Source organism: Cornus florida, unplaced genomic scaffold, assembly GCF_030987335.1.
Source record: "Cornus florida cultivar Cherokee Brave unplaced genomic scaffold, ASM3098733v1 CherokeeBrave_3.0.0_Hap2_Chr11, whole genome shotgun sequence".
Taxonomy (NCBI): domain Eukaryota; kingdom Viridiplantae; phylum Streptophyta; class Magnoliopsida; order Cornales; family Cornaceae; genus Cornus; species Cornus florida.
In genome coordinates, this window is record NW_026775581.1 from 88,507,626 (window position 1) to 88,530,193 (window position 22,568).

Genomic DNA, 22,568 nt, shown 5'->3' on the forward strand with positions numbered 1-22,568 from the left:
TCATCTCATTCACCTCCAAATATATATAAACATAGCTATTACATGCATCATTGGCTATTAGTAAGACATTTGAAATTTACATCAAATACAAACAAGGTTCTTGACTTCCTTTACAGGCCACAATACACAAAATGTACATGTCTTAATAAAGTTCCACAAAATGAGACTTAGGTATAATAGTTAACAAAATAAGCTTCTAAAATCCTACCTGTGCCTATGGTGGAACGTCGTCCGCTACTTTTTTTCCATGTCTTGAAAAATTTTAAAAATAAGGGAAGAACATAAGGCTCAGTAGAAGTAGCCTAAGGCGTCAGTTTTGGACTCCCTTGAGCCACATAACACATCGGGGGATAGAAATGAAGCTGGGGTCATATCATGGGAATTCAAACGGCATTTAACACATAACAAGCAGTATCCATAGTCACAAGCACAATTTTACATTCCAAGTGCATGATATGATATGAGATACATCCCCTCACCAACTTGGTTTATACCGGCCCAATATACACTTTTCAAAAATCCGCTAACCGACTTTACCGAGGCGAGATTGATAGTTATACCCGGTTCCAAATCCGGCAACCATTAAAGGGCCTAGTATCAAATTTTTCACCCCTTACACCGTGCCACGTTTCCTCTAGGTCAAGTTACCCCGGACTCGCGAAATCCGGTTCATTTTTAAATTAAAAAAAAAACATTTCCCTTCCTTAAAAAAAACTCAACGTGCTAAAAACAACATTTCCTTTCTAATTTTCTCCAAATCCCTCCTTTATGCCATGATATGCAATGTAATAACTTTCATCATCAAAATCTCAATTTCATCATTATATCAATAACACATCATCATGGCATTTATGATAATCAACTAGGAACATAGCATACTTTGGAAATTCAATACAACAAAGACACCATTATCTCAAGTAAGACATATACAAGAACCATTCACAAGCAAGTTTAACATATAAATACATACAACTTCATGCTTTAACAAGTACAACATTTCAAAATCCTTAATTTCATATCAAAGTTTGCAATTTTAGACACATAACAATAATATTAGAAATTTGCTCAAATAAAGAGACAGAACTTGATGCATTAGGGAACCCCTGCCTCAATTGGAATGAAAATCCCAATTACCACCGAAATGAAATCGCCCCAAATTTTCCGTCCATAAAACAGATTTTTCAGCTTGTTACCTTCAACTTTGAAAATTCATAAAAATTTCAGTTCTTTAACAAATTGAATGATTCCAAAGCCCATTGAAATCTTAAACACTATAATTTGAGAATATCAATTTAGTTTAACAAAATCATTTCCCGATTGAAATAGTTTTGACACAAAATTTGAAAAAAATTCTGCCCAGAAAACAGATTTTCAACACGTAGCTTCCAACTTTGAAAATTCATGGAAAAATCAATTCTCATCCAAATTGAGTGAATCTAAAGTCAATTGAAAGTTTAAAGACTATAGTTTGAAACTATCAATTTAGTTTAACAAAATACATTACCATTTAAAACAGTTTTGATGAGAAAGGTCAAAGAAATTCTGCCCCCAAAACAAAATATCCAGCAAGATGATTCCAACTTCACAAATTCATAATAAATTCATTCTTCAACCAAATTGTGTGAAACCAAGTCTCAATGTAAAATAATTGACTATATTTTCATAAAATCAATACATCTTAACAAGATAAATTTTGAATTTAAATGAATTTAGGCAGAATATAAGTCATTCTATTCTAAAAATAATAATAATAAGTATACTTGACATCAAATAATCACATAAAACATTTGAATAACATAGATCAAGAGGTTAATATAATCATACCTCAAGAAGAGTAAAAACCCCCCCAATTCCCATTGGACCAAAGTTCACCAAATCCAAATTTTATTTCATAAAACCGAAAAGGAGAATGAGGAAAACAAGCTGCCCTACTATATTTTCCTAAAATCAATACATCTTAATAAGATAAATTTTGAATTTAAATGAATTTAGGCAGAATATAAGTCATTCTATTCTAAAAATAATAATAATAAGTATACTTGACATCAAATAATCACATAAAACACTTGAATAATATAGATCAAAAGGTTAATATAATCATACCTCAAGAAGAGTAAAAACCCCCCCAAGTCCCATTGGACCAAAGTTCACCAAATCCAAATTTTATTTCAAAAAACCGAAAAGGAGAAGGAGGAGAACAAGCTGCCCTCCTATGGCTTCCTCAAAATCCTAAGTTCGAAAATCACCCAAAATTCCGAAGTACTCCAAACTCATATTTTCTTCCATATAATTGAATAAAAAGAAGAGAGGATAAGTTTTCTCTCTTGGAATATCTTCTAATTCCCACTTTAAGGGTCTCAAATGGAGGAGAGAGAAAGTAACTCTTGGAACTCATTAATGGTGAAAGAAGAAGAAGAATGAGAGAAGGTGAAGAAGAAGAAGACATTCGGGTCAAATGGAAGGAGAAAATCTGATTTTTCTCCATCTCCCTCTATATGCATAGTGCACCACACAACTTTACCAAAATCACACTACTTAACCCAAATGTTTCTAAGTAATTACTTCATTCCTCCACACAACTTCTACTTAAATACACTAATGTAACATTCCATCACAACCATAACAATTAGGTACCCAATGATCCTTCATTTAGGTCCCAGCAATTCTCGAACACATGTACCACCCCGAGTCCACTTGCCCGACTACTACAAACGAACTCGACTAGGAAAAAATTCTATTTGAGAAAACTCGTAATGGAAATAACAACTCCAAAAACTTAAGGACTAAATCCTTAAGACAAAAATCAAGCCCGACTAGTAACGGAGTCATCTAAATAATAATAATAACATAATGATAAATGATACTAATAATAAAAAATATATAAAATAAAATAAATAAAAAAAATGCCAGGTCACTACATACATCGGACTAAAGTTTTTCATTTATCATCTTCGTCAAGGGAATGAACGATCTAAACTGAAGAGAGGTGGTGAGTGTCCAGAGATTGTTGGTTTGACTTAACTATTGCGCTAGAAGAGGATTCGAAAGCAGAGGTTAAGGAATTTCTCACACAAGTGTAGATCAGTTTCAAGATTTCATCATGTGGATTAAAGAAGTTTGGCATGAAAACTTTTTACGAGAAATATGCATTATTGACAATATAATGCATAGTTATTCGTTTGTAACCATTGATACAGAGTTCACAGGTTTTTTGCATGTCCTGTCAAGAAATGCATCCGAAGATGAGCAGTACCATGATCTCAAGTATAATACTAATCATATGATGTTAACACAAATAGGGTTTACATTATTTGACAACAATGAAAATATAGGAGGTACGTGGCAATTTAATTTTAGAAAGAGTCCGGATGTCAGTTTCAAGAAGAATCAGCACGGAAAATTGAATTTGGAAGGAGTTAACATAAATCTATTTGCAGCCACCTTTAAAAACTTGGTCCAATCCCATCATGGTATTTAGTAAATCACATTTCATAGATTATATGATATGGCTTATATAGTCAAACTGGTAACCGGAAGTCTTTTGCCATATTCACCCATAGAATTTATTGAAAGACTTGGTAATATACTCGGCCATGTCAGTGATGTGAAGTATATCATCAAGTACTGTCAAGGGCTATTATGTAGAGAAATGGGTTTGGAAAGAATGGCAAACATGTTGGGAGTATGCCGTTTAGGGATTACACATCAAACCGGTTCAGACAGCTTATTAACGGCTTGTGTCTATTTGGAAATGAAAGAAGTATATCAGTTGATTGAGGAAAAATTTGAAGGCTTCTTGTATGGGTCAACACCAAGATAGAGATGAACTATGAGCTAGTAAAAAATTGGTTGTCCACCGCAATATCTCCAACATCTTACGTGTTGCTCGCCATTTAATTCAATTTGTGCAGGACTTGAGCAATTATCTATATATAATATATAATATAGCTAGCGGTTCTTTGTATATAATTGTTATAGGTTCATTCAATTGATCGATCAATCAATATTCTTGCATGTGTATGTTGTTTTGAAAAAATTTGTAATACTCATAATTATTTGTATTCAATTGGAGATCATCAATAAAAATTTCATACTTTATCAATTTTAATTTCCTTTTTTGATTCTAAACAATAAAGCTGTGAAGTTTGTTGTATTCAATACGTGAGATTTATACTGAATTAAATATATAAGATACTCATACTGGTTTAATTCACAGCATATTATACTACTGGTTTAAATGACAACATCATGATATGTGAACTAGTTTGATCTCAATAAGCATCATGATATGTGAGCAAAATTATATACCATATTCCCTTCATATTTATCATAAATATTATTATCTCAAAAAATAATTTATAGTATTATATAATATATTATATATATTAAAACTCTCAACCCAGAGCAGGCCAATCCTTAACTCAATGAGTGAATGTTCCTTTACTGAGCTAGTTACTCCGTGACCCATTTTCTCTACTAGGCTAGTAATTACCCCGCAGCCCATTAGGTAACCTTTTTTACTAGCTAGAAATAATAACTCCACCGCTTATATTAAAACACTCAACTAAGAGTAGACTCAATCCTTAACTCAAACTGGGCTTGGCTAGCAATTACTGGCCGGCCCATTAGGATAACTCTGCCGCTTACTAGGACAGCGCCCAAACCGCGCCACCACCTATAGATAGATTTATGTATTTTGTTAAAAGATATGCGAGGGCTGCAGTTCTCTGTACATTCCAAAACTACTTCCATATTACAAACTGCACTTCCCTTATTTTTCTTTTATTTGGATCATTCGTAAACATTCCTTCCATATTACATACTGTATTTCAGGGACTGGGCTTGGCTTGGCAGGCTTGTTATTCCTTATATATCTTTAGAGTTAAGTCGTTTTTCCTATCTTGAGAGTTAAGTCATTTTGCTTATATAAAAGATCAAACGATTCGGTCATTTTCCAGCTATATCGGACAAAAGTTTTCCAGTTCTCTTCTTCGTCAAGGGAATGAATGGTCTGAACTAAAGAGAGATGGCGGGTGACTGGGAATTGTTGGTTTGACTTGACATACAACTACGCGAGAAAATGTTTCAAAGGTAGAAGTTAAGGAATTTCTCACACAAGCGTAGATCAGTTTCAAGATTTCATCATGTGGATTAAAGAAGTTTGGCATTGAAACTTTTTAATAAAAATATGCATTCTTGACAATGTAATACATAGCTATTCGTTTGTAGCCATTGCATGTACCATCAAGAAATGCGTCCGAAGATGAGCAGTACCATGATCTCATGCAAGTATAATACCAATCATATGAGGTTGACACAAATAGGACAAATAGGGTTTACATTTTTTGAAAACGATGGAAATATAAGAGGTACGTGGCAATTTAATTTTACAAAGAGTCTGGGTGTCAGTTTCAAGAAGAATCAGCGCGGAGGATTGAATTCAGAAGGAGTTGACATGAATCTATTTGCAGCCACCTTTAGAAACTTGGTTCAATCCCATCATGGTATTCAGTGGATCACATTTCATGGATTGTATGGTATGGCATACATAGTCAAACTGGTAACCGGGAGTTCTTTGCCAGATTCACCCATGGAATTTATTGATGGCTTGTGACTATTTGGAAATGAAGGAAGTATATCAGTTGTTTGAGGAAAGATTTGAAGGCTTCTTGTATGGGGTCAGCACCAAGATCGAGATGAACTATGAGCTAGTTATGATTTGTTATTCACCGCAATATCTCCAACATCTTACGCGTTGCTCGTCATGTAATTCAATTTGTGAAGGATTTGAGCAATTCTCTATATATAATATATGATATAGCTAGTAGGTTCTTTGTATATAATTGCTATTAATTTATTCAATTGATCGATCAATCAATATTCTTGCATGTGTATGTTGTTTTGAAAAAATTTGTAATACTCAGAATTATTTGTATTCAATTGGAGATCATCAATAAAAAGTTCATACTTTATCAATTTTAATTTTCTTTCTTGATTCTAAACTATAAAGCTGTGAAATCTATTGTATTCAATACATGAGATTTGTATTGAATTGAATATATATAAGATACTTTATTCTGCCTGATACTGGTTTAATTCACAGCATATTATACTACTGGTTTAATTCACAACATCATGATATGTGAACTAATTTGATATCAGTAAGCATCATGATATGTGTGCAAATTTATACCATATTCCCTTCATATTTATCATAAATATTATTATCTCAAAAAATTATTTATAGTATTATATAATATATTATATATATTAAAACACTTCACCTAGAGTAGGTCAATTCTTAACTCAATGAGTAAATGCTCTTCTACTGGGCTAGTTACTCCGCGGCCCATTTCCTCTACTGGGCTAGTAATTACTCCGTGTCCCATTAGGACACCTCTTTTACTGGGCTAGTAGTAATAACTCCACCACTTATATTAAAACACTCAACTAAGAGTAGGCCCAATCCTTAACTCAAACTGGGCTAGGCTAGCAATTACTGATCGGCCCATTAGGACTACTTTGCCGCTCACTAGGACAGCACCTAAACCACGCCACCACCTATAGATAAATTTAGGTATTTTCTTAAAAGATATGCGAGGGTCGCACTTCTCTGTACATTCCAAAACTACTTTCATATTTAGAACTGAACTTTCCTTACTTTTCTTTTCTTTGGATCATTCGTAAACTTTCTTTCCACATTACATACTGCATTTTAGGGACTAGGCTTGGCTTATCTGGCTTGTTATTCCCTATATATCTTGAGAGTTAAATCATTTTCCCTATTTTGAGAGTTAAGTCATTTTCCATATATATGAGATCAAACGGTTCGGTCATTTTCCAGCTATATCGAACAAAAGTTTTCCATTTCTCTTCTTCGTCAAGAGAGTGAACGGTCAAAACTGAAGAGAGGTGGCGGGTGTCTAGGAATTGTTGGTTTGACTTGACTGTTGCGTTAGAAGATGATTCGAAGGCAGAGGTTAAGGAATTTTTCACACAAGCATAGATCAGTTTTAAGATTTCATCATATGGATTAAAGAAGTTTGGCATGGAAACTTTTTACAGAAATATGCATTCTTGACAATATAATGTATAGCTATTAGTTTGTAGCCATTGATACAAAGTTCGCAGGTTTTTTTACATGTCGATCCTTTCAAAAAATGCATCCGAAGATGGGTAGTACCATAATCTTAAGTATAATACCGATCGTATGAGGTTGACACAAATAGGGTTTACATTATTTGAAAACGATGGAAATATAAGTGGTACATGGCAATTTAATTTTAGAAAGAGTTCGGGTGTCAATTTCAAGAATAATCGTGGAGAATTGAATTTGGAAGGAGTTGACATGAATCTATTTGTAGCCACCTTCAGAAACTTGGTCCAATCCCATCATGGTATTCAATGGATCATATTTCAAGGATTATATGATATGGCTTATATAGTCAAACTGGTAACCAGGAGTCCTTTGCCAGATTCGCTCATGGAATTTGTTGAAAGACTTGGTAATATACTCGGTCGTGTCTATAATGTGAAGTATATCGCTAAGTATTGTCGTAGGCTATTATGTGGAGGGATGGGTTTGGAAAAAATAGCAAACGTGCTGGGAGTATAACGTTTAGGGATTGCACATCAAGCCAGTTCAGACACCTTATTGACGGCTTATATCTATTTGGAAACGAAGGAAGTATATGAGTTGATTGAGGAAAGATTTGAAGGTTTCTTGTATGGGGTCAGCACCAAGATTGAGATGAACTATGAGCTAGTTATGATTTGTTGTCCATCACAATATCTCTAACATCTAATGCATTGCTCGCCATTTAATTCAATTTGTGCAGGACTTGAGCAATTGTCTATATGTAATATATGATATAGCTAGCGGGTGTTTTGTATATAATTGTTATAGGTTCATTCAATTGATCGATCAATCAATATTTTTGCATGTGTATGTTGTTTTGAAAAATTTTGTAATACTCAGAATTATTTGTATTCAATTGGAAATCATCAATAAAAATTTTATGCTTTGTCAATTTTAATTTTCTTTCTTGATAAACTATAAAGCTGTGAAGTTTGTTGTATTCAATACATGAGATTTGTTTTGAATTGAATATATATAAGATACTTTTTTCTGCCTGATACTTGTTTAATTCACAGCATATTATACTACTCGTTTAAATGACAACATCATGATATGTGAACTAATTTGATCTCAATAAGCATGATATGGGAGCAAAATTATACCATATTGCCTTCATATTTATCAGTAGTATTATTATCTCAACAAATAATTTATAGTATTATATAATATATTATATATATTAAAACACTCAACCCAGAGCAGGCCAATCCTTAACTCAATGAGTGAATGTTCCTCTACTGGGCTAGTTACTCGTCGACCCATTTCGGGCTAGTTACTTCTCGACCCATTTCCTCTACTGGGCTAGTAATTACTCCGTGGCCCATTAGGATACCTCTTTTACTAGCTAGTAGTAATAACTCCACCGCTTATATTAAAACACTCAACCAAGAGCAGGCCCAATCCTTAACTCAAACTAGGATAGGCTAAAAATTACTGGCTAGCCCATTAGGACAACTCTGCTGCACACTAAGACAGCGCCCAAACCACGCCACCACCTATAGATAGATTTAGGTATTTTCTTCAAAGATATGCGAGGGCTACACTTCTCTGTACATTCCGAAATTACTTCCATATCAGGAACTGGACTTCCCTTACTTTTCTTTTTTTTGGATCATTCGTAAACCTTCCTTCCATATTATATATTGCACTTCAAGGACTGGACTTAGATTGGCTGGCTTGTTATTCCCTATATATCTTGAGAGTTAAGTCATTTTTCCTATCTTGAAAGTTAAGTCATTTTCCCTGTATTTCAGATCAAACGGTTCGGTCATTTTCTAGCTATATAGAACTAAAGTTTTCCATTTCTCTTCTTCGTCAAGGGAGGGAACGGTCTGAACTGTAGAGAGGTGGTGAGTGTCTAGGAATTGTTGGTTTGACTTGACGTACTATTCCGCGAGTAGAGATTTCGAAGGTAGAGGTTAAAGAATTTCTCACACAAGCATAGATCAGTTTCAATATTTCATTATGTGGATTAAAGAAGTTCGGCATGGAAACTTTTTATTAGAAATATGCATTCTTGATAATATAAAGCATAACTATTCGTTTGTAGCCATTGATACGGAGTTCATAGGTTTTTTGCATGTCACGTCAATAAATGCATCCGAAGATGAGCAGTACCATGATCTCAAGTATAATACCAATCGTATGAGGTCGACACAAATAAGGTTTACATTATTTGACAATGATGGAAATATAGAAGGTACGTGGCAATTTAATTTTAAAAATAGTCCGGGTTTCAAGAAGAATCAGTGCAAATAATTGAATTTGGAAGGAGTTGACATGAATCTATTTGCAGCCACCTTCAAAAACTTTGTCCAATCCCATCATGATATTCAGTGGACCATATTTCATGGATTATATAATGATCCTGATTTTTACTATTTTTCATTTTATGAGAATTTTTTTTTTTTTCGGGGTTAATATCATTTTGGTTTCACTTTGTGTTTCGGACACCGTGGGGTGTGCTGGGTGTGTTGCAAGGATTGGTTGGGCATTTTTTTGAGTTTAGGACTTTTGAAAATGCATTGGTTACTATTTCGGCATTTTTTTCATTTTTCTGGCCCGGAGGTCCCAGGGAGAACCCGTAACCGGTATTGTTGTGCACAGGAATTATTTTTCGAGACTGTTACCCTTCTTATATTATTATTTGATGTGTATTTATGTGGCTATGTGGCTAAGTGGGTATCATGTCATGTGTATTTGTGTAGGTGTGTACAAAAGTGATGAAAATATATATTTTGGCCCCGTTGGACCCGCCAATAGCTTGGGTCATTAGAAATGACCTCATTTCATAACTATTTCTCTCTTTCCATTTCAGCAGCTGCTCTTTCTCTCCTCCCTATATTTTATTTTCATTTTTCTTTTCTTTTATGCCTCAAATTTCCCTTTCATTTTTCGGCCAATTGGACGGGTTTCCGATCTTTGTTCCTTGACAAAAAATGTTCCTCTCATCGTTCTCTATCACATAATCAAAGGATTTAATTTTCAGAGGAGCAGTGATTATTTTACGAATTTTTGAAGTTTTTGCATCTAAGACTTTGGAGGGGGTTTTGGGCCATTTCAAGTCGGATTCCTGAGCCGAGTCTTTGGAACAGTACACTCTCCTTGTCATCGGTTACGTTCCCACCAAACAGTTTTCCATTCTGCCGCCATTGACCGACATCGACTTCCTTTGACTGGTATTGACTGCGTTGACCGGCGTTGACTTTTTCGGCTGGGGATGCATTTTGGCTACTTCTGAGGTAGGGATATTTAAACCGTCACGTTTTGACTTTAATTGAGTTCATTATTTGGTTTCTTGCTAAGCATGCTTAAATGACGAATATCAGGATTAAATTATTGATTATGTGTTTACATGTTTATATGGCGAAACATGATCTAAATGATGTTAATTATGTATATATGTGTGCATAGTTGCAAAGTTGTTTAATGAGCATGCCTTGCATTGAATTGTTCTCTTGAGGTTATATATATATACATGCTGATGATGATGAGTATGTATGATTAAGTTGATAAAATGCAAGCATGTGTATTGTCAATTTCATTCATGCATGATTCCATTCATAGCATGGGCATGGTTTGGGAAAAGTGATGAAATGATTCTTGTAAAGAAATGTGATTGAAAGGGAATTGTGAGAAAATGATTTAGAAACGAACCCAGTATCACGAGCCCGGGGCTAGCTTGACCTAGAGTGAGCACGGTCAGGTGTAGGGCGTGAAAAAGTTGACACTAAGAGTGTCAATTCCTGCTCAGTAAAGTCAGTTAGTGGCTAACGTGACCTAGAGTGGGCGCGGCTCGGTGTAGGGCGTGAAAAAGTTGTCACTAAGAATGTCAATCCACTTCGGTAAAGTCAGTTAGCGTAGGTGAGGATTTAGGGTTGGTTTGAAACCAAGCTCAGGATGGTTACGCAATGCATTGCATTTCATGGCATTTTGGCACCTATGGTTATAACTGATTATGTGATGATAATCTTTTAAATTGAATAACATGGATTGTGATTTTGATAATTCCCCAAGTATAATCCCGACATCTTTTTCCTGTTCTTTGGTTGTTGGCTCAAGGGAGTCCAAAACCAGTGTTTTAGGCATTACCTATGAGCTGTTGAGCTCACCCCTTATCTTAACATTTTCAGGAAACCAGAAGAGTATGGACGTATGACTTGTATCCACGGACTTAAACGCCGTTATCATTCTACCTGTATCTGTGAGTTTTCTGTGATATTAGTGATATGATATACTATGAGTCTTAGGATGACGTATATATATTTTACGCATTGACATAGGAAAGAACGGTAATGCCTTAGATGACCTCGGGTTCGGGTAAGGACCCGGTTAGTGATTCAGACCCTTGGGTTTGGGTCGTTACAAATTGTATGATATAGCTTACTTAGTCAAACTGGTAACTGGGAGTCCTTTGCCATATTCACCCATGGAATTTATTGAAAGACTTGGTAATATACTCGACCGTGTCTATGATGTAAAGTATATCGCCAAGTATTGTCGAAGGCTATTATGTGGAAAGATGGGTTTGGAAAGAATGGCAAACATGTTGGGAATATATGTAGTTTAGGGATTGCACATCAAACCGGTTCAAATAGCTTATTGACGACTTGTGTTTATTTGAAGATGAAGGAAGTATATCAAGTAATTGAGGAAAGATTTGAAGGCTTCTTATATGGGGTCAGCACCAAGATCGAGATGAACTATGAGCTACTTATGATTTGTTGTCCAACGCAATATCTCCTACATTGTACACGCTGCTCAACATTTAATTCAATATGTGCGGGACTTGAGCAATTGTCTATATGTAATATATGATATAGCTAGCGGCTTCTTTGTATATAATTGTTATAGGTTCATTCAATTGATTGATCAATCAATATTCTTGCATGTGTACGTTGTTTTGAAAAAAAATTGTAATACTCAGAATTATTTGTATTCAATCGAAGATCATCAATAAAAATTTCATGCTTTATCAATTTTAATTTTCTTTCTTGATTTTAAACTATAAAGCTGTGAAGTTTGTTGTATTTAATACATGAGATTTGTACTGAATTGAATATATATAAGACATTTTCTTCTGCCTGATACTGGTTTAATTCACAGCATATTATACTACTGGTTTAATTGACAGCATCACAATATATGAACTAATTTGATCTCAGTAAGCATCATGATATGTGAGCAAAATTATACCATATTTCCTTCATATTTATCAGATAAGATATGTGAGCAAAATTATACCATATTCCTTTCATATTTATCAGATAAGATATTATATCACCATCAATATAAGCGCACAACCATAGCAAACTTCGTTGTTAAAAAAAAAAAAAAATTAACTTTTTTCCCTCCATTCTCTGTAATGGCAGTGAAGCATAGTAATTGATTTTTCGGTATACGTGGGGCTACATTGATGAAAATGGATTAAACCTAGGCAATGGGATAAAAACCAAAGGTTGATCCCTTGGAAAAGTCAATCCAAGTCCCTCTTCCATGTCCAGTTTCCCATTCTATCCATCACCAACCTTCCATTTAAAGCATTGAGTCATAGCAGCAAGGCCGGTTTGAACCACCTGCATTGCTAGTGAAGTTCCAAGGCACCCTCTTCATCAGCTCCCAAACAGCATAAAATGGAAATGTTGTCCCCTCACATCCAACTGCCCTTTTCCATTCCCTTCTTCACTGATCACAAACCTTTCTGGACAGAACTCCAGAGGTTTTTCCCAGTGGCTTGAGTCTCTGCCTATAAACCATACATTAATAAAGAGCTTAGTCTTTGCTAGTATTTCATAGCCAAAGATGGTGTAATCTTCACTTGACTCTCTACCAATTAATAAGGTAGCAGGGTGAAGCCTTAGTATTTCCTTTACAATGGCTTGTAGGTAAGGAAGGTTTGCCATATCTAATTCTTCTACCAATATCTTCTTTCCGATAACAGAATCAATCTCTTGCATTGCCTTCTCCATTACATTGGGATTGTTGATGAGCTCTGCTAATGCCCATGCAATGGTAATAGCAGACGTATGCTTTCAACACATAAGCATGAGATGAGCATTGGCATGGTAGTGTATTAGCATCTACATGTGAATTCACATAGTAGTCAAATTCTTATGTTTTGCTCAAAATCAGTAAAACCAACTTCCTTTTATACTGTGAAACTAGAGTTGAATTAAAGATTGTAACTATTTAATTTTGATGGCACGAAAGAATCAATGTAAAAAAAATCAAAATTTGAGTCCTAATAATAATTTAGTGATGTACCGTAAGCAAGCCTTAAGTATTCCATGTAACCAACAAACCAGAGATACTTAGATTCAAAATGATAATATGAAGTGGAAAAAAGAAAAACATTCATAACCAGTTAAATGTGGACAATTTTAGAGATAATGAGAAGAAAACATGGCATAGTTAAGGGGCTCAATGGAGAAACAAAAATTGTAATGTTTATAAATTGTATGTATATATATATGTATATATATTAAAAGAATTCTTTTATGCTATGGGACCCACAAAAAATGTTTTAACCATTATAAAAGCCATAAGGCCATTACACAGACTCATTGTTTCTCTCTCTCAGCAGTTTCTATTCTCTCTCTCTGTAACATTTGTTTTTCTTTTTCTTTTCACCATTCAAAGCTTGATCCCTCCTTTGGCTTTGAGAATTTGGTAGAACCTTGTGAAGCAAAGTTGGAGAACTCGTCGAGACCGTCAATTTGATATGAGCCAATCACCATTTGGCCAATCCTAGGAATTTCGAATTTAGGGCTCATATTGGGGCTTTTTCTATCATTTGAAGTAAGGGATTTCTAAGGCATAAATTCTTTGATTTTTGTGAATTACTTCTCAATTCTTGTTGAATATCTTGCTTAATTTGTTGTAATTTTTTGGAATATAAATTTTCAATGTTGTAAGTGATATGTATGTATTGGATTTTGTTGATTTTATGTGAAGAAGCATGCCTAAGTAATTGATTCCATGTTTTATATACTTAATGTGCCGAATACTTGTTATTAGAAATCATGATATGATTTTTATTAGAATTTTTTTTATTTTTTATTTATTTTGCGCATGCTATGTGATTAAGGTTTGAATATGATACATGAGAATGTATAATTGACACGGCATCAAAAGGCATGAATTTTCCTTATTTCACGACATTGTAATACATGGAGCATTCTTGCATCCATCGGGAAGAGAAAAGGGAAAAAAAATGTTTTCAAAATAAGGGAAATAAATTTTTTGGGAAAGTATTTCTAAAAGTGTTTGCGAAAACCAAACGCCTAGGAGGAGCCTAGTGGTCTGTAATGTTAGTGTAGTCTAGAAAGGAGTGTAATTGAGCTAATTAGGCCGGATGCGAAACCTTGGAGGTGTCTTGTGGTCATGGATAGTTAGTCAATCCCCCTTTCGTAACGCATTAGAGGTACCTTGGGTCGGATTACACTAACGATTTGGTTGTTGAAACGGAATTGTTTCGGAAATGGGGAATGACATTTGCATAACATTGTACTTTATGGCATTGTAATAAATCTGTGATTGGTTGACATTTGCAATATACTTGTTGTTGTGGTTGAGAAAATGTGTTTCCCTATGGTATGATCCCGTCCCTTTTTACCTCTTCCTTATGTGGATTCACAGGGTCATAAAAAGTGTGTCTTAGATACTTTCTACTGAGCTTATGTTCACCCCATTATTTTTAACATTTTTCAGGATACGGAAAAAAAGTGGCGGACGACGATCCACCACAGGTTTAGACGAGCTTGGAGATCCATTTTATTTTGCTATCTTTTGTATTAGAACTTTAATATTTTGTAAATGTAATCTTAACTATTTTGTGAAACTTTAGTTTAATTGATACAATGTTGTAAGCTATGGACTTTTAAATTCTAGCTACATTTTATGAACTGTAACGTGATGTAACTAAAGTGTATTTCTTGTTTGGATAAGATGGTAGAAAGGGATTTTTGATAGGTATGCAATTATTTTGAGAATGTGATATAATAATTGTATTGTGCGTTGGAACAGGAGAGGTTATTTTTTTTAGGCCTAGTGAGGCTATTGCATCTTTTTTGTATTTCAACAAATTATAGAGGGACTTTTTTTGTGAAGGTCATGCCGAAATTTTATATATTTTATTATTATTATTTTGGTATCTTTTTGGTCGTTACAAAAAACCATAAATTCAAGCTGTGTCTTATTCTATAGTGCTGAGGCAAGGAAAACCAAAGTACCCAGATGGAAGAGACATTGTCTATCGGTTTTACTGAGCTGGACCATTCATAATTTGCACGGTAACTGAGCTTGACCACTCATAACTTGGATTATGGAGCCACTCCCAACAGAATATCAATTCCGATTCCAAAACCTCAATTTGGTTCACCCTGTCGAGAATCCTGATCGAGAAAAAACTCAGAAGCTAGTGGTGCGCCGCCTCAGTTTCAAGGCCTCAGTATACACGGCCACCTGACTAATTAATATCACCAATAAGCAGATCCTTTCTGCTTTAAAGCGACCTTGACAAAAGAGAAGACACCCAGGGCACTGGCAAAAGAAGCCATAAGCTAAAATCAATATCAAAGAGTTCATGGCTACTGCTACTTACAATTTGAGAAGCCAAAAATCATATAGCCACAACAATAGTTGAGAGAGGGACCATGAACAGAAGCAGCAGCACAAAATGAATGCAAGGCCAGCAAGACTGGGCAATCCTGCCACCAGCACTGGCTAACTGCAAAGTTGCAGCCCCACCACAGCAGTACAATACAGAGGTCTACTGCAGTGTGGCTATACATGTTCAGTCAATCAGTATCAAAAGAAAATTCTCTCCTCAGATTAATTATTTGGAGGTGCAAGACTGATTAAATGCCATCATGCACCACTCAAATACAAATTTACATGCATAGAGATGAAAAAGATTGCATATAAAAGTCTTAATATTTTATCGTCAATATCTCCTCCACCTTTCAAAGAGAAGGAAGGTTTGAGGATGTAAATCCCAGTTGGTACAAAGAAAGTGTCTCTCACTAGAAAGCAAGAAAAATGTCCTTTCATCTGTGCATGTTTCGGTTGATGATGAAATATGTGACTGTTAGAGCTGCACTTGCGCCTTTTTCTTTCCTATCAAAAAACTAAATGACATATCAATATACATGTAGTATTACACAGAGTGCTGCAATGCAGAACCATGTAAAGGCAAATGATGTCAAGTTTTAAACTAAAATTGAGAAACAAAGGATCCCTGTTCATTGCAATACTAAACTTCATAAATTACAAATGCGTCAATACATGCTTCCAGTACATACAGTTGAACCACAACAGCATCTCTTCTTCTTGATGTTTCCATTGGAATCACGAATCTGATATACCGCAATATTATAATCGTAACTCAGCTCCTGTAATGGAGGAATATTATACGCAGCAAATAGCATTATATGGGGCATTCTCTTGTCACCGTGATCATAAAGGACATCCTGAACATAAAGATTAGGAGAGCAACTGTGGTTGATGAACCTCCCCACATTTCCATACTGCGCTGCATCGATGGTGTAGCCAACATCCTCCTCAACCTCGCTAAAACTTGATTGTGCATCGGGCTTGAGAGTTTGAGTTCCATCACTGAGAGAGCAGTCATTTTTGTTATGCCCAATATCAAACAAATACTCATCATAACCGATTCTTTGGTCAGCTTCCTTGTCTTCAAGAAGCTCACCAGTATATTCACATATAAAACTTCCAGAAGGAATAGAAATTAGGGATCTAACACCCCAGCCCCTTGACTCGGTTTTGAAAATTTCAAGCTGAATTTTGATACCATGCTGGCTGACTCTGTTACAGCAAGAAGGGGGGCACTTGCAAGAAGGACCACACTCGTAGACAAGAGGCTTCACTTCCACAATAGCTCCATCATGGTTGTATGGGATCTCTCCCCCATTCTTGACTGCACACAAGCATTTTTCAGGATCCAAGCATCTATCGGTACAGTCACAACCCTTGGGAGGATTAGGGCGGTACCAATCAGGATACATCATCCTGGTCATGTATGTGAACGGTGGGGGTTTCTCATTGTCTATTGAGTTCACAGCACAAATAGGGAATAGCTCTTTCCATCCTGATATATCATCAACACAAAGATCCTTCCGTATTTTATATTTTGTTAAATTTTTCACTTCCTTCCAGGCAAGCTCCGGTTGGCCTGGAATTCTTGTCAACTCAAACTTATAAACCAGCTTACCATGTGGTCCAGGTTCCTGCCAGTACCTCTTTACATTGTACAGGCCATCATAAGAGTAGGTCATAACCATCCCTCTATATCCACGGATCAGTCGCACAGGATTCTTCACCGATATACTGTTCTTCAAAGCCAAGTTTCCTCTTACAAGTTTCTGGTCTTCAGGCTGCTTATGGCGACCTTTTGGTTTTCCTCCTTGTCCAGAGTATATCAAGACATCAGCATTGTCCAGATCATCATCATAACACCCTGAAGCAACAATACTAGTTGCAATGATCTCTCCGCCATATGGCATGTAATCTATACCACCCTGGTATGGGCGATGCACGCCGATAAGAGCAAGCTCCACCCTGTACTGGAACTCGTCGCCCACCTCAACTCCTAGAACTGGTCCCAGTATTTTTTTACCTGTGTCAAATTCTTTTCCTTTTTTCTTAATCTCATTTATCGCTTCAAGATCAATCCTTCTGGTCTGCCCCAACTTTGCTTCTTCCTTTCGTAATACCCTCCTACAAGTAATTTGAAACAAACGTAGCGTTTCCATCACTTTGTTTCGGGCATCACCATGATTTGAACTATTTGGACCATAACAGGGGGCCCGACGTACATCAAAATCGTGCAGCCGTTGAAATTGCTGAGAATTGTAATGCTGCTCATCATCATAAACAGCAGTATCTTTTTCATCCCAGACAGGTAGTGCACCTATGCCTCCATAAGCTGCCTTCCCAGCAGACATTGATTTCCCTTTCGAAGAATTACCTCTTGAATAATCTGCTTCATAATTATTTTTCCTAACAACAATTATAGACTTCCCTCTCCTGCTGAAATCCTGCTTCTTTAATTTGCTTCCGCTCATACCACCATATGGGATAGTTTTTGAAGCCCTTTTCCTCTGCTTCCACAGACAATATGGTGAAGCCGTGAGACCTTGCCCCATCATCCTGGCCACTCCACATCCCAAACCAACATGATCACCCAAAAGCCTTTGCTTAGGACTTTTGTCATGTGAGTGAACCATTATCTCCTTCCCCAACGAATCTCTTACATCCTCGGAATCCTTTATAATTACTGCCTGGGACTTGTTTCTTGGCTCAGGCACAGTTCCTCTCGAATCATTCTTCTGAGCATTCCCATCTCTAACGTTCCTTTTTGATTCTACTATGGTAGCCCTCACAGCCTCCACTGTCTCCCTCAATGACCTGCCTTTTGCAACAACCCTCTCTGTGCCACCAAAACTCTTGTTTCTCAACACAACCCTCTGGCGCTCTTCCTCATTTGGGGGTGGAGCATTCCTTCCACAAAATGGAGGGTTTTCATCGGTAACCGAAACCCTTCTTCCCCGATAATTTTTCTTCAGAACATTCTCCTCCCAAAATTTGTCATCACCAATAGACCACTGCTGTGGAGACAACTTTTTTGCACTAGCCACCAACACAGTTTCATATTGTAGTGCATCTTCTCTCTTCATCAGGGCCTGAACCTCCACCTCAAGCAACTCCTTCACCAATTCTGGTGCAAGACATTCTAAATCTTTCCGCGACCTAACTCCCTTAACCTCCATATTTGTTGAATTTTTCTCATCCTTTCTGACCATCCCGGGCATATCCTCCACCTTCCCCACCAAACCACCCAATGATTCATCCATTTCTGGCGGAATTCGACTTTTCATCACTTCATGAGACTGGAATTCAACCCGAACCTCAGGAGTACAATCGTCCACTACAACTTCAGTTCTTTTATCACCCACCAAATTCTCCTTATCAGCAACCAATGCCACCACATTTTCGTTTTGCCTCAAATGAATCGGTGGGGCATTTGGGCCACACCCCGGAGGATAATCACGAACGCAGGAAACCTTCCGGGGCTTATACTTGAACTCCGAAACACTGGAAGACCAGGAATAGCCGTTTTCCAAAGGCTGTTTTCTCAAATTCCCATCAGATAGACCACCATTCAACAAAAACACCATTCTCAATCCCCCGGCCAACAAAGAAAAATCACCGTTAGGTTGCTGAGAAAAAATAAAACAAGAACAAAATAAAAGAAAACGTAAAAATAAAAAATAAAAATAAGATAAGCACTCTTTGATATTTGAAACTAAAACTCATATTGCAGCTTATAAGCATAAAAAGTTACATAAACAATAAGCTTATAGAAAAAACAAAGTAGGGTTTGAATCCATTAAAAAACAACTGAAAGTGTGTACCTGATGTGAGTTCAGAGTTCTAATTGTTTCTTGAGAAATAATATTCAATGGTGAGTGGAGTGATTGAAGAGAAGATGAACTCCAAATATTAGCGATTCATGGTCGAGATTTTCTGGAAGGGTTTTGTCACAACGAAAGTGTGAACCGTGTGTGAGAGTGAGTATGGGAATGATTACTGACAAAATGAAACCGTACTATAACCGGCGAAGGGAATGGGAATCGCTGATATTACAGTTATGCCCTTGGTTTTCTGTTCATTGTCGGCTCTACCACTTGGCGCGAGGAAGTCAGGTTACGACACCGTTGGATCAGAGTACGAGCTCTCACACATGAAAGCTGACTAATTTTCAAGAGGCGCAATTTTGATTTTTTGACAAAAACAAAATTTTCATTTTAAGCCAATATCTTTTAGGATTTTTTTTTTTTTTTTTTTAACACCATTTGAATTTCTCTCAACCGTAACAAACTACTTCCATAATATTTTAAGTATTTAATAGAAGAATTTACTTAGTTTTTAACTTTGGGAGTTGTTTTAAGTATTTAGGCTTGTTTTTTTTTTTTTTTTTCTTCCATGCTTCATATACTTCCTAATCTAATTGTACTATTTTAATGATTTTTTTTTTTTTTTTTTTTTTGCAGGTTTTATATTAAGTTAATTATGTATACTATTATATACAGTTAATTGATTCTATGCAGTCTAGCAAAGAAAAAATAAAATAAAATTATGCCTAGCTCTCTTGTGAATTTATTTTGAGTTATTTGATTATGTATATTGGATTGCATTCACTACAGAATGTTTCATTCACTCCCTAATTTGAAGCAAAAGCTTGGTCTTATGAACTGCATAATGATTGCTCCATCTGTAACAAAACTTATAAATTATTAATTTTATTCAATTTTGAATTCTAAAGGATAAAAAGAAAATGGTGTTCAATTTATAATTCAACTTTACAAATTTCGAAGAAAAAAAATATGTCCGAATTAAAAAATAAAAAATAATTTTTTTTTATGGATTAAGATCGCAACATAATATAACAAAATAGTATTAAATGTTTTAAAATTGTTGAACATAGTTAATTATTTTGGGCTTGTATGACAATGGTTTTTTGATTTTATATTTTTGTTTTAATCGAACAGAAAATTATAAAAGAGTCCGTCTATTCTCACCTACCACCTTGCAGAATCTGGACAGACACTGATAATATGAATGCCATTTTTCATATATCCTGTATGTTTCGTTTAATTTCTGGTATGGCCAAATGGGCGTGATTCCTCTGCAGTGAGCTTTCCTGCAGTTCTCTTAACTAAGCTTTAAGTGGTATATATTTGGCCAGCCCTAGAAATTGTGTTCGGTTGCGGCAATAACAAAAAAGTAAAATGTCACGCAGGTCGACCACAGTTTATAAGTAAGGAGTATAAAAAGTAATATCACCATTTATAACATCACCATCTAAAAAATGAAAGTTGTTGACAGTCAAATACTTTATAATCCCCTTCAAAATTCTCTTTAAATTTTTTAGATGCTCTATTTTTTATGATAAAATTTAATTTGAAAAAAAAAACATAAGTAATATGTTGAATAAAGTTAAATTTACGTATGACATTAGTTTTTTTATCACTATGTGAATATTAATTTTTTACCATTACGGGAATACCTTCTTTTAATGATGAAGGTGGTTAGTATAGCAATTAATTTTAAACTTTGCCAAAAAATTTCATAACACAATAGTGCGAAAGTAACAGCAACTATGTCAAAGAACTCCACAATTCACTTTTAGAAGATGCCTAAGTGTATGTTTTTTTAATATTTGAAAGAATTAAGTGTTTTATTTGTTGTCTAAAGTTAATCCAAGTGACTTTAATCTTGGTTTAAATTCTTTAAATTAACATGTTAAAGTGTTTTTAAGATGTTCTATTTTTTGTGGTAAAATTTAACTTCAAATAACAACATAATAAAACGTTGAATTTAGTTACATTAATATGTGACATTAGTTAGTTAGCACGATGTGAATACCTTTGTTTGAATCTGAAGGTAGTGATCGAGTAAATAGCAATTAATCCCTTTGCCAAGTCTTATCGATAACACATCGATACGAAAGTAACAAGAACGGTATAGTTCACTTTTAGAGAATAACTAAATGTATTATTATTTTATACATATCAAAATATAAAAATAAAAAATAAAAGACTATAACTCTTTTAATTAATTTGCTAAATATTGAATATTTTGTATGTTGTCTAAAATTAGTCCAAGCGACTTTAACTCTGGAATGGAATTTTTTAAATTAACATCTGAGAATGATTTTTATGATGTTATTATGTGTGACATTATTTATTCCACATTATATAAATTCTTATAAATGAAGAAAAACGTTGCCAAATGTATTCCATGTAAAGCTCAGACAGGGCAATTCACTTAAAAGAGGATTTGCGCCATTCGCAAACAAATATTTTTTCTGTGCACCTTCTTTTTTTTTTTTTTTTTTTTTTTTTTTTTTTTTTTTTTTTTTTGTGTTTTGAAAGTGATATTTATAATATTTTAAAAGAAGAAATACATACCCGACTAAATAGGACAAGAAAAGAAAAATGAAAATACCTTTGTGGTAAAATAGAATGCACTACTTTCCTCTTGATTTTATTTGATTGGTTGCTGTTAAAACTAATTCTTAACTGAGATTTGATTGTCTTTATTATTTTCAGGTTCAAAATTGCATTAATAAAAAACAACCAATAATCAGAACACTACAACTATTTATAACCACTCGAACTTTATAAAACCCAGAGCAAACGACATTTAAAATTTATGAAAAATTATAGAGAAGTCCAAAATTACAAAATTAGATGACCCAAAAAAATAAATTATTTCAAAGCAAATTGAACACGACTCAGCTGTGTTAAAAAGTTGCCACTTAATCTATCTTTGGGCTGATATGCTATCCTTACCATTTTCGAGTTCATTAAAAGTATCAAAGATCAATTTGGAATGTGATAGAGTC

The 22,568-nt window shown here is 35.0% G+C and overlaps 1 protein-coding gene across 1 annotated transcript; it reads right to left on the reverse strand.

The window, feature by feature from the left end:
- Positions 1–16,380: 16,380 nt before the first annotated feature.
- On the reverse strand, positions 16,381–19,335 carry LOC132281498 (histone-lysine N-methyltransferase, H3 lysine-9 specific SUVH6-like). Its single transcript, XM_059783198.1, has one exon. It carries the CDS (start codon positions 19,333–19,335, stop codon positions 16,417–16,419), a length of 2,919 nt encoding a protein of 972 aa, XP_059639181.1. The 3' UTR covers positions 16,381–16,416.
- Between the last annotated feature and the right edge of the window lie 3,233 nt (positions 19,336–22,568).